The sequence below is a fragment of the Neospora caninum genome, chromosome IX (assembly GCF_000208865.1).
Source record: "Neospora caninum Liverpool complete genome, chromosome IX".
NCBI lineage: Eukaryota > Apicomplexa > Conoidasida > Eucoccidiorida > Sarcocystidae > Neospora > Neospora caninum.
In genome coordinates this window covers 4,238,461-4,250,097 of record NC_018390.1, presented here as the reverse complement: position 1 = coordinate 4,250,097, position 11,637 = coordinate 4,238,461, and the positions used below count along the sequence as shown (strand labels likewise).

Genomic DNA, 11,637 nt, shown 5'->3' with positions numbered 1-11,637 from the left:
TGGCGGGAGACCACGGTTCCTGTCGACGCTTTTCTCCGACGCTGGAGGCGCCTTGCGGCGCCTCTTCGAGCCCTCTGGTTTGACGGCTTGCGCTGGACGTGAACATGGACGCCATTGCTCTCCCCCGTGTGACATGGATGCGGGGTGGGCTATGCCCAGCAGCTGTGTCTCGCCTTCTCTGAGAACTTTTCGTGTTTCAGTGGAAACTGGCTCTGAGCCGAACGGTACTCGCTGCCCCGACGATGCCGGCGACGCGCACGCTAGACACCCCAAACGGAAGCGCCGGGAGCAGGCGCCTCCGAGAGCCGTCTCCTTCTGGGGGGACCGCCGCAGGGCGCAAAGGTGCCGAACCTACGAAGCCGACGCCGACCCACAAAGCGTCTCCGCCCCATCCAGAGAACGCAGGTGAACGCAGCGCACCGGAACGCGAACTTGCGGCGGGGAAGACGCCCGCCGAGGATGGCGCGCGCACAGGCGAGCGCAGATGCGGAGACGCGAACGGACAGGCAGGAGACCTCGGGCGAATCGACGCACTGGAGGACGCCGGCGTGGACTCAGCCGCCGAGAAAGATGACGCTTTGAGTTCCACAGACACGGCCGACAGCGGCGCGGCGGGTCTTGCCCCGCCGACCCCGGCCTTCGTTTCAGGTGCTGGCTCGCGAGATCCTGAGGATGACACCACTGTCCCGAACGCCTGTCGAGGTGACAGGCGGGCGGCCATCTGTCCAGGCGCGACGAAAGACAACGAGACGCTCGACTGGGAGCGACGAGACGAGGGCTGCGCCGGCGAGACTGACCACCACGGGGACGACGGCGCAAAGGACGTGCCCCTATGTAGAGCAGGAACCGCGGATTCGGGCACTAACGGTGGGAGTACACAGTCCGGGCGTCGCGAGTCTGACGGCGATCAGAGCTCTGGATCCCTGACAGGGACAACAGCAGAAACGATGCCTTCTCGCGACGTCTCTGGCGCCTACGGCAAAGAGCCCCAGGCCTCTCCACTGACGTACGGAGAGGACGCGGTCGCAGCCCTCCTCAAAATTCATGCCGACATCCGGGACCGCCTCAAGCAAGACGAGGACCGGACACTCACTGAGGAGGCGGCCATGAGGTACCTCGGCCAGCTCGCCAGTGGTTTCTGGAATGCGCAGCGACAACTCCCTTCGTTCGGGCCAGGCAAGACAGACGGGGCGCTCGAGGACGAGGACCTCAACAAGGTAGGCCCAGGGTGTCGATCGCGACGGGAGTGCAAGTATTTTTTTCGCGTTTCACCGGTCAGGCGCAGTTTGCCAGTAGCAGAAAGGGAAGATAACCGTTCTCGACTACTAAGCGTTCCGTCGACTTCGACACTCTGCACACCTGTCGTCGAAGATCTGTGCCTGAACGGAGATTCTTTGGTTCGCTCTTCAAACTGCACGTGTGGGCACGAAAAGGGCTTTCCCGATCTCCTGGCCCGTGACACGCGTTTCGTATAATCCAGCCTCTTTTACGGGCTAGACGAACGGATGCGACACTTTGCACCGTCGTGTGCGCACGTTGGAAGCTCGAGATACCCTTCACAGGTGGTGCACAGGCGCCGAGACAAAGTCTCAGGCTATTTCTTTCGGGAGAGAGGAAGCAACAGCTCCGCGGTTTGCTCTTTGGCGTTTGGGGGGTGTGCAGGTCATGATGCTGATGCACCAACTTGATACCGCCGACACGTTGCCTGAGGATGCTCCGTCCTTTTCCCTCGACGCGCCGTCCCCTTTCTACGAGTCCTTGCTGGCGACAGCCGCCTACCTCAACGACAACGGACCACTGCCCCAAGCTTCGTCTCTCTTTGCTTTCTCGCCGCCACCCGTCGCTCTCGCCCCGCCCCCGCCGGCTGCTTCGTCCTACCTGCTGTCAATGTCGCTTCAAGACTGCATCGCGCTTCCGCGGGCCAGCGTTTCCCTTCTCACATCCCTCCTTTTGCAGGTAAGCGATTTCGTTGCGTGGAGCGTTCCTGGCTCGCCGTGTCGGTTCGTGCTGGTGAATGCTTCGCGGTTCCTGCGCTAGAACCTGCTGTTCGGTCCTCTCCGCATTTCCGGAAGGTGTTCCGCAAGGTACGTGTGTGCATCTGTATGTGTGGACCGCCATCCGCCGCTGGGCCCTCGCGCGTGCTGCTTTCACGAACTCCGTTTTGGACAAAGCAGTGGCGAGCAAATCTACGTGGCTGCTGAGGTTCTGTTCGGTCTCATCTTTTCAGCTGGACGTACCGCAGTTGTGCGCTCCCGAGAACAGGCTGAAGCGCGCACTGACCATGCAGCTTCTCCAAAAGTTTCTGGGCGTCCACAAAATCGGTAGGATCGCCTGTTCCATATTCCCTAGCTAACAGAAGACAAGCAAGCAGGACGTTGGACCTGTCGTTTTCGGGGCTCCGATATGCCTGTCAGGATCTGTGGGATGGACATCCAGGTAGCCGACACACGATCAGGTTCGCCGTGATGGCTTTGCAGTCGTCATATGTGGTCACACCCTCGGGGACTGAAAAAGCGCTTTTTCACCAGGTGCGTGTGGACTGATTCGCGTTAGCGGCGCTCCTTCGCTTAGTTCCCTTACTCGTACCTGTGAAATGTCCCTGATCTGCTTGCGTTCCTGCCGTGGAGCTTCCACATCTACCTGCATCGACCTGCATCGACATTGAAGTTGCCGTCGTGACACGCGTATGAATCTAGGTTTGCGTTTGGGCGTGGTGTCACACTCAGGCAAGTGTATCCATGCAGCCATGGTCTCTGCCGTGAACCGGTCGTCTTCGCGCTCATCCACAGATCTCGACTCAGCTTCGAAATCTGCCGACGAGCCGGCGGAGAGCGCCGCTGAGGCTCCCAACCCGGAGGAGTCGTCCGCGAATGGTCGGGTGGATACCCTTCAGACAGTGCAGCAGGCGCGAGAGGAGCAGACGCGTGTGGAGGCCCTAGACGCCCTTTCGAAACCAGAGCCATTTGATAGTCTGACTACCTCGTTTTCGTCGGCGAGAACGGAGTCACCGACGGCAGAGGTGGAGGACGAAGACGGGGGGACAGTCTCGGAACGGTGGGGCGACAGCGCAAGCACAGGAAGTCTCAGCCATCTGCTGCTTTTTTCGGCCTTCGAAGAAGAGGTGCGTTGCCCCCAGTTGCGAAACCAGTTCGGCGGTGGCGAGTCGATGGGCCGCACCGAGGTTCCGGCTTGGAGTTTTGACACACTTTTCAGCCAAAAGTCGCATCGGCCGTGGCGAACGTGGGAGGAAGGCAAGGATACACTCTAGGCTCAAAACGCATTGCGAACTTTAGCGAACGCCTCGTTGATTTGACGGCTGCGCTTTGCATCTGCTGTGTGCCTTACAGGCTATTGACCTTCTTCTCTTTCGGCTGCTTGGTCGAGTGCCCGCCGGGTCGACGGCTCCGCCTCCAGTTTCGGCACCGGCCTTTTCTTCCTGTACGCCCTTCACGCTGTCGTCCGGAAACCGTCTCTCGCCGTCGTCTCTGCCGTCCCTTTTCACGGAGCCGATATCTGCGTCCATGGGCGACAACGCGCCGCGGCTCTTCTCGGCCACACCCGTAGCAGGCCCGGTGGGTGGTCCGTCTGGCGCGTTCGCGGATCGCCGCGCGGCGTCTCGTTGCCCCTCTCGCGCTCCAGAAGGCTCTTTGGGTCTCTTCCACACTTCTGGAGAGCCGACGGATTTCTCGCTCTTCTTCCCCTACAACCTGAATCGATCCAGCTCCTCTCCTCCGGCGAGACCGGAGATGGAAGCACCTACCACGTCACCCGAGGCCGCCGTCGACTGCGAACAGAACCGGTTAGCCGTTCTCGGCGGCGTAGACTTGTCCCCTGTCTCGTGGAGTCGCTCCCAACGGCGCCAAGACGGCGCCGCTGTTCGGCTTTTAGGCAGGCCGTTTGACGGGGAAGCAGCGGATCCCGATCTGGACGACTCGGGAACCTTCCAAAAGACAGGGACAGACAGCACCACCCTCATAGCGTCGGAGGCGGCGTCTCCGGAGCACGTGTTCGGGGTGTACTCGCCGGCCGCTGCTCAGCAGTGGCGTTCCTTAGCCAGTACACCAGTCGCGGCGGGGGAGACGGACTCCGCAGCCACGCGACCGGTCGCCCATCTCGACGACGCAGATTCTGCCGCTGCAGCGAGTGTCTGCGACAAGCCAGGCTCGCAGCGGAATCGCGACACGCACGCGATTTCGCTCGTGCAGCCGGACAGGGAACAGGCACGTTTCGCTGACGGCGGCGAGGCGTCAGAGAGGCTGGAGGAGACCGTCCATCTGGTGCGGGGCGCCGAGCGCTCGGGTGGCGCTTCGCCAGCGAACGCGGCTCCGAACTCTCAACTTCCCGGCGGGTCTTCCCGCGGCCACGCAGGACAGAGTGCAGGAGTGAGACAGCACGCGACTGTCTCGCTAGTTGAAATCTTTGGAGATAGTCGCGAATCGGGTGGAGAGGCTGCCTCGGCGCTTGGGACGAGTTCTTCATTCGACACCCTAGAGGATGCGCAGGAGCTGACGGACACCAGTCTGGGGTCGAGAGCTGCCGCTGCAGCTGCGCCGGAAGAGGCGAACCGAAGGCGAGAACTGATTGTGAATGAGTTGCTGACGGTGCTGTCTCCTCGGACCAGTCAAAAAAATGGGGGCGCGAACAAGTTGACGTCGCCCGGGACGTGTCCGAGAAACGCTCAGGGCGAAGGGTTGGGGCCGCAGCAGGAGACCGGGGCGCCGGCAGCCAGCGATGTCTGGCAGACGCTGCAGGCCCCTCTGACCCGGGACGACCCGGATGGTTTTCTGCTCAATGGAGGGCTGGGTGGGACAGCGCGGCTAGCGACGGCGCGGCGAGCGCCCGGCAACAAGGCCACAGACCATGCGGAGGCGGAGGCGGTCCAACAGAAACTCCTTTTTCTGCTGGGAGGCTGTCAGCGGAATGGACACGGAACGGATTCGGCCGCGACGCAGGCTTTACCCGCTGGATCGCCCGCCGCCTTCAACCCGACGCACGCTTCCCAGCAGAACGGCAAACAGCTCTGGGACCGGTCGTCGTCCGTGACCGCATGCGTTCAACAACAGCTTCTTCGCTTGGAGGCTCAAGGGCTGTGCAGCGCCAGTGCCGAAGGTTTTCTCCGCCGTCTGAGAGATCGGATGGCTTCGCCAGGGACCGCGGGGAGCTTCACAGGGAGTCAAGAGGGCGGCGAAGACTTGAAGGCAAGTGTACTGACACCAGGCAGCGCCGCTGATCAAGAGCCTGCTGCGTCGTCGACAGAGTTGCGAGCTGGCGTCGCGTCGGAGACCTCTCCCCGCTCCATGTCCGGAGCGGACAGCGCTGCGGACGCGTCTCCCGCCGGCAGTGCGCGGGCCGCACAGAAGTGCCAAGGCGGTCAGACGCCGGGGCTTGTCGCTCCAGAGGCGGCGCGTGCGCAGGGGACTTTGGCCGGGAGCTGGCCGAGTCAGGCGATTCGCAGCGCGGAAGACACGCCGTGGGTGGTGGGCAGCAGCGACGCGTTGTCTTTTGCAGACGAGGTGGGCGCATGCGGCGTTGCTGCGCGACCTGGCGCTTCTATGCCGAACGGGAGTGACGCCTCCGGAAGAGGATCGCCAACCCACGCAGCGCACCCGCTAGAAGGAAGCCGCGACGAGTCTTCTCGGCAACTGGGTCAGCAGTCGGCGGGCACGCAGGACGAGCCGTCGGGAAGGAATTTTGCGCCCGCCACTTGCTCGTGCTGTAGCGACAAAGGGGGGACAGACGGGTACGGTGAGCAGTGTAGCAGCTGTCGCGTCACCACGACTAGCAGGGGCAGTGCCATGGGCGTGAACACCTCCGCAGCGGCCTTGCCGTTCCGCGAGAAAGAGGAGTTTGCCTGCTTGCCGTTTGCGAGCGCAGGCACAGCAGACTCGCCTAAAGGAGAGGGGAAGACAGACAGCGACGAGGGTCAGGTGCTTGCCTCGGCACCTTCCGTTCCAGCCGAGGCCCCGCAGGGGAACGACGGGCGTGCTGCGTCGTTACCGGCTGGGTCCCCGAGCGGTTCCCGACCTGTGGGGCGAGGCAGCGCCAGTTGGGCGGACGGGGGGGACGTGGCTAGGAAGGACGCGGGCGAAGGTGCGTCGCTGAGTCTGCCCGAAACAACATCCTCGGAGGCGTCACACCGATCTGCGATGGCTGAGGACCAGCCGCCATTTCTAGGCGGTACCACAGCGGAAAGGCGCCGCAGCGGAGACGAGCCTGGTGTGTCGGAGTCCGGGAAAGAAACAGCCGTTCCAAACGTCGCTAGCTGCGGGGCTTCCAGCGCCCCGAGCCACGCGGAGGGCGAGAACACAGAGGCCAAGACAGCGGAGGCCGAGGGAGAGAAAGGATCAGACGGCCACGGAAGCACCGATGTCGCCGATCCACTAAACGGTCTCGGCGAGCTTTCAGGGTCGAGTCAGGGTGACGACACGGGCACGGACGGAAGTGGCAAAGAAGGCGGGCAGGACAGTGGATGCATGCAGAAGGCGTCCGGTGCCGCAGGGGCAAGTCCCAAGCGTGCGGAGCAGGATGAGCTGACCGGCGAGGTCGGCTCGGACGCGAAACAGGAGGAAACAGAGGAGCTCTCCGATGCCTCAGCGAACCGGCTGAGAGGCGAACTGCGGCCTGCGTGTTGCTACTTCATGCGGTCCATGTGCGAGTTCTCGAGCACTTGCGTCTTCTGGCATCCGCCCGCGTCGGAAGACCCCGAGAAGATCGTCTGCAAATATGGACGGTACGCCCTTTTTTTCGAGCGACAACAGGGAGGGTTGAGAAACGTGTGTGACGCGCAGAACTGCGAGAACCGCTCGAGAGACCGTGTTTTCCCCCCTGCGTTGCTGCATTATTTTCAACCTGTAACGAGTGGTGACGCGTGTCCCGGTACTCGCCTGCGGCGCCGAGCCGCTCACGTGCCTTTCTCTCTAAACCGCGCGTTCGCAGCCACGGCGCGGCTCAGGATGGACACTGCTTTTCCCGGCAGCAGCGGGTAAACGACGCGAGAGCCCAACCGGAGTTGCATCTTGGGTTGCTTTCGCTCCCGTGAGGCCCGGGGACTGCATCGATATGCCTGCCGTGCTTGCTTGCCCCTGACAGACGGGAGTTGTTCCCAAACAACCGGAATGCGTTGGGTAGGGGAACAAACCACGCGTCGGGCGTTCTGGCTGAGTGCTGTCCTCTCTTCGGCGGTGTGTGCGGATGTGTTCAGAGTCTGCCACGCGAACCACGGCCGGCTGGTGAGCGACAGCGAGATGGCGAGTATTCTCTACGGCTTCGCAAAGTCTCTTGCCTCGCTGGCCGACGGCGAGATGGGGCGAGCAATCCACTACCTACGCGCTTCTCGCCTGTACGGTCTCGTCACTGCTCCCAGACTTGGCGCACCTGGCGCTTCTGCGAAGGGATCGGCCCCTGGGAGTTCTGCAGCGACGATGGGAAGCAACGCGGGCTCTCGCGCGGGCGCGGCGCCCGTTCGGGGCGGCGACCTCGACTCAGGCGCCTCGACGCCTGGCCGCGAGGGCCGCAAGGAGAAAGCCAGTGGGATCGCTTCGAGTGCCGAAGCGGCTTCAGCCGGTCGATCCGGAGCAGCCTCCAGAGCAAATCAGGAAGCCCCGGAGTCGACGAAGAACTCGGAAGCCTCGACGTGGTCTCCAGGAGCTGGTTGCCGTCAACTCCCCAAGCAGGTCAGCAGACTCAGACGCGTTCTGCGAGCGCAGCTCTGGGAAACCGCCCGGTGGAGATGCCCTCGCGGCATTTGCCGTCGCCGGTTCACGGAGATTTTTTCCACGGGAACCTGCTGCTCGAGGCCAGTGGCCCGGCGCCGAGCCAGCTCGTCGCTGCGAGTGGTCCGTAGTTGAGTGGGGATGGAGACGTCGGACGGGCGTGCACGTATCCAGTGCAGAGTCTCCGTTTGCCGGATTCCGGACGTGTTCGCGTAGCTGCGATTTTGTTTGCGCCACTCTTTTCAGGTTGTAGACCGCTTTTTCGGCTTGGCCGAGCGCCTTCAAGGGCGAGATTTATCCGCGGTCAACACGGCATGGCGCCAAACCTATGGGGAGCGTTTCCCCTATGCGAGGTTCGTCTTGCGTCGGATTTTCAGTTGCACGGTGGACTTGTGCCCAGTTGCCTTTCCGACTGTTCCGGGGTTAGTAGGTTGTTCGCCCCTGTCGCCCCGCATTGGCCAAAAGCAAAGAGGACTCTTCTGTCTTGGCCAAGCAGGCGCGCGTTTTTGGCACCTTGGAGTAGGGAGGGTCGTGTGTGGCGCAGTCGCAAGCTGGGGGCTTTCGGCTTGATTCTTTGTATCTGCAGTTTTCGGCCTGCCGTGGGTGCACGAATGCTCAAATCCTTGGCCTCAGCATCTCAGAGTTTTCAGCTCAGAGCCACATTGCGGCGGGTGCCAGCGTGTGTGTCTTGCCGCTTTCAGATACGGTTTCGATAAACTGAGCCACGCCGTGGCAGACATTCCTGGCGTCACTCTCGTTCTCCAGGAGAGCAACGTGATGGTTACCATTGATGAATCTTCCTTGAGGGCCAAGGCTTCTGAAGCTGCAGGCGACGCAGCTTCGCCTCCTGCGACGTGCAAGGCAAAGGGATCCACGCCAGAGTCCATGGGTGGATCGAAGAAGGCGTCGGGAGACGTCGCCCCGAGGGAACAGAAATCTTCACACGCGCCGGATGTGAAAGCTGAGAAATCGGTCGACGCGTGGAGCAAGTCGCAGTACAGCGCTGTCGTCGCAGGGACGGCGCGCGGGGGCAGTAAAGCGAGTGGAATCGGCGGGGACACGAGCGCGACTTGCCTGCTTGGCAGGTCCGCTGCAGGGAACCAGGCGAAGAGCCCAACTAGCGCGGGAGGTGGCGCCGCTTCCGAGGAAGGCGGAGAAGCGGGAGAGACTCCGCAGGGCGCAAGCGGCAGAAGCTGGGGCAGAGGCCGGGCTGGCGGGGCCGAGTCCAAGCGTCGCGCCGTCGGGCGACGAAGCGTTCAGACAACAGAGATCGGACGCCTGCCGGCAGAAGGTGAGTCGAGAGCGAAGCGAAGGACGGCTGAGCGTGCGTGTGTGCGCAGCCAGAGGTCGGCTTTTTTCAGAGCTCGTCAGGGTCAGGTTGTGTGAAGCGTCCGTGCGTGTATGTGTGTGTGCGTCGCGGCGCCGATTTCGGGTTATCTCATGCGTCGTTGACTGTGCCGCTCGCTTTTGCAGAACTCCCGCCGCTGGTCCTGAAGGTGGCCCGCGAACAAGTCGTTGGCGACCTCTGCTCCTCGTCTCTGCTGTGTAGCGCATGCGGACTCCTGCTGCTCAGCCCTCTTGTGCACCCACTGTAAGTTTGAGGGACGGTTCGAGCAGGCCTTCTTACTGGATGCGACGCGGCAGCACCCGCGCTGGCTTGTTCCCAGTCTCCGACGCAGGCCAGGACATGCGCGGCAGCCGCAAGAGACCGTTCCCCAGCACCCCTTTCAGAGTTCGCTTGGCCAGTCGCCACAGAGCTGGCTCTCACCGTCTGGAAGGAGGCGACTGCGTGGGCATAGCGACACCAAACAACACCCTTTGGTTGCAGCTGCGCTTTTCTCCGTGTTCCGCGCAGGTGTGGGCATATGCTCTGCCGGGACTGTTTAGTCATCCTCTCGGCCACGCACTTCCACTCTGTCCACCGAATCAACTTCAAAAACGTCTCGACTGCGAGTCCGCGTCGTCACGATGCTCCGGCTTCGCCGTCGCTTGCGCAAGTGACTCTTGCGCTTCTCCACATGTTCCCGTCTGCGGCGTCGCTTCCCCTGTCGGCCCAGAGCCCGTCGGCCCCCTCCTTTTGCCCCAGATGCACGTACGGCGAGGCGCCGGCGACGAAAAACGCACTGTCCGGGCCGTCGGGGGCGTCGGCCACGGCTTCGCTTCGGAGCGGCACTGGACCTGGCGTGTGCGGTCCTCAGCTGCTGCCCAGTCACGCACACCTTCCGCGAATGCTTAAGCCACAACAGGCGTGTCCCCTCGGCGAGTTTTTGTCGGTTGTTGCGAGCGAGAAGGGCGTGCCTGCTCTTTTGGGGCGCGTGCTGAGCAAGGTGCGGGTGCGGTGCTCCACTGGGACAGCCGACAAGGCCCCTGGCGTGGAGGCAGCGAATGCCGGCGCAGCGCAGGCCACCAAGGTCGTCGTGGATGCCTGGGGGCGTTCGCGCGAGGTTCCGGCGCAGAAACCTTCCGATCCGAGAGCTGGGAAAGCGGGCGGGGACAGCAACGAGGAAGTGTGTGCAGCCGCGGCGTTGCGCGACGCGCTCTGCAAGGAACATCGCGTCGCCACTCCTTCAGAAGGGTGCTGCCCGTGGGAGGGGGATTACGCAGGGTATCTGGAGCACATCAAGCGCCTAGGAGAGTGCGGAAGGCTCCACAGGCGTGAGCCCAGAAAAGCGCAAACTCAGGGGGCTTCCGTGTCCGAAGGCGGGAAACCTGCGAAAGCTGCTCGAGGTGGAGACTCGCGGTTCGGCTCCGGTAGCGGCCGACGAGGCGGAAATGTGCACGCAAAGCTCGGGTAGCTGGTTCTGAGAGGAACCACGGCGGTCCGGCTCGCAGGTAGAGGGCCGCAATAGAGATAGGGCACATCACTGGCGTCGGGCCGACTTCGGTAGACTTCTGCGCAGAAATAGTGGAATCTTTTCGTGAGGATGCTTCCAGCGAGCCTTCACAACAACGCGTTCGTCACGTTTTTGCGCTGGTCTTGTGGCCTGGAGATGTGCTCGTTAGAGAAGGAAAGGGGGACTCCCGGATGTCCTCAGGGCCCTGCACACAGTGCATGCGTCCGCAATTTCAGGGAGTGGGGAAGGGAACGCGTGCGTGTGCCGCGCCGGGGATTGCGACGCTCGCTGCGGGGGGAGAAAGGTGCGATCGCGTCGGGACCAGGACAGTTAACGCAAATAGTTCGTGGACGGCCCCGAGGATGATTCCCACAAACCGGCAAGATGACACGGGATTTGAGAGCGGCAAATTCTGGACACCTCCGAACGGGGGCCTGTGAGCGATAGGGAGAAAAACAAGCAGGACGAACGTTGGAAAAGGGATCAGAGGAAGCGAACCATCTGACACCATGACGTCCGCCAACCGGAAGTGCCTCCAGGAACGGAAACGCGCAGGGGCGGAGAACCACGTGCAAGGGAGTGGTTGTAGTCCGTGTCCTGTGGCGCACGTCGGGCTGGCCGTGAGGAAAGCTCTCCTCGCCCCGGCGGGGGGGAGGGGACAACGAAACTGAGGAGGAAGTTTCCAGGCCGGCAAGTTGTCGGCGTCCTTCTCTGAGGTTTTGTACGGAGGAGCTAAAATTAACGCGCTAGGGAGTGTATATTGAGCTGTGCAACTGGATTCTGGAGACAGGAGTGTGCGGGTTGGTAGGGGGAAAGACCGGTTGCCTATCGCACCTGAGTTCTTATTTCTAGGGGGGCGTGCGGCAGGACTGTTGTCAGAGGGTGCTGTGGCGTCGAGCTCAGCGGAGGACATGGCCGAGTGCATGGAAGCGCTTATCTGAGACACTCGCGTGTGGTCCTCGTGTCGGAAGGACGGAGAGGCAACAGCCATGTAGGAGTTTTCTAGCGGGTGCCCCGAGCAAGGGACGCAGGGCTCCTTTCTGCGGTGTATCGTGAAAGCAAGTGCGAAGCTTCTTGGCCATGTGTCACGG

General features: G+C 62.5%; 1 protein-coding gene across 1 annotated transcript; it reads left to right on the top strand.

The window, feature by feature from the left end:
* Positions 1 to 242: 242 nt before the first annotated feature.
* NCLIV_043580 (putative zinc finger (CCCH type) protein) lies at positions 243 to 10,507 on the top strand (the record flags this gene model as incomplete). The annotated part of the gene is made up of 10 exons (XM_003881275.1): positions 243 to 1,217; positions 1,663 to 1,956; positions 2,228 to 2,321; positions 2,727 to 3,121; positions 3,348 to 6,730; positions 7,202 to 7,673; positions 7,959 to 8,065; positions 8,414 to 9,003; positions 9,186 to 9,303; positions 9,568 to 10,507. The coding sequence occupies 10 exons, from the start codon at positions 243 to 245 to the stop codon at positions 10,505 to 10,507; spliced, it is 7,368 nt and encodes a 2,455-aa protein (XP_003881324.1).
* Between the last annotated feature and the right edge of the window lie 1,130 nt (positions 10,508 to 11,637).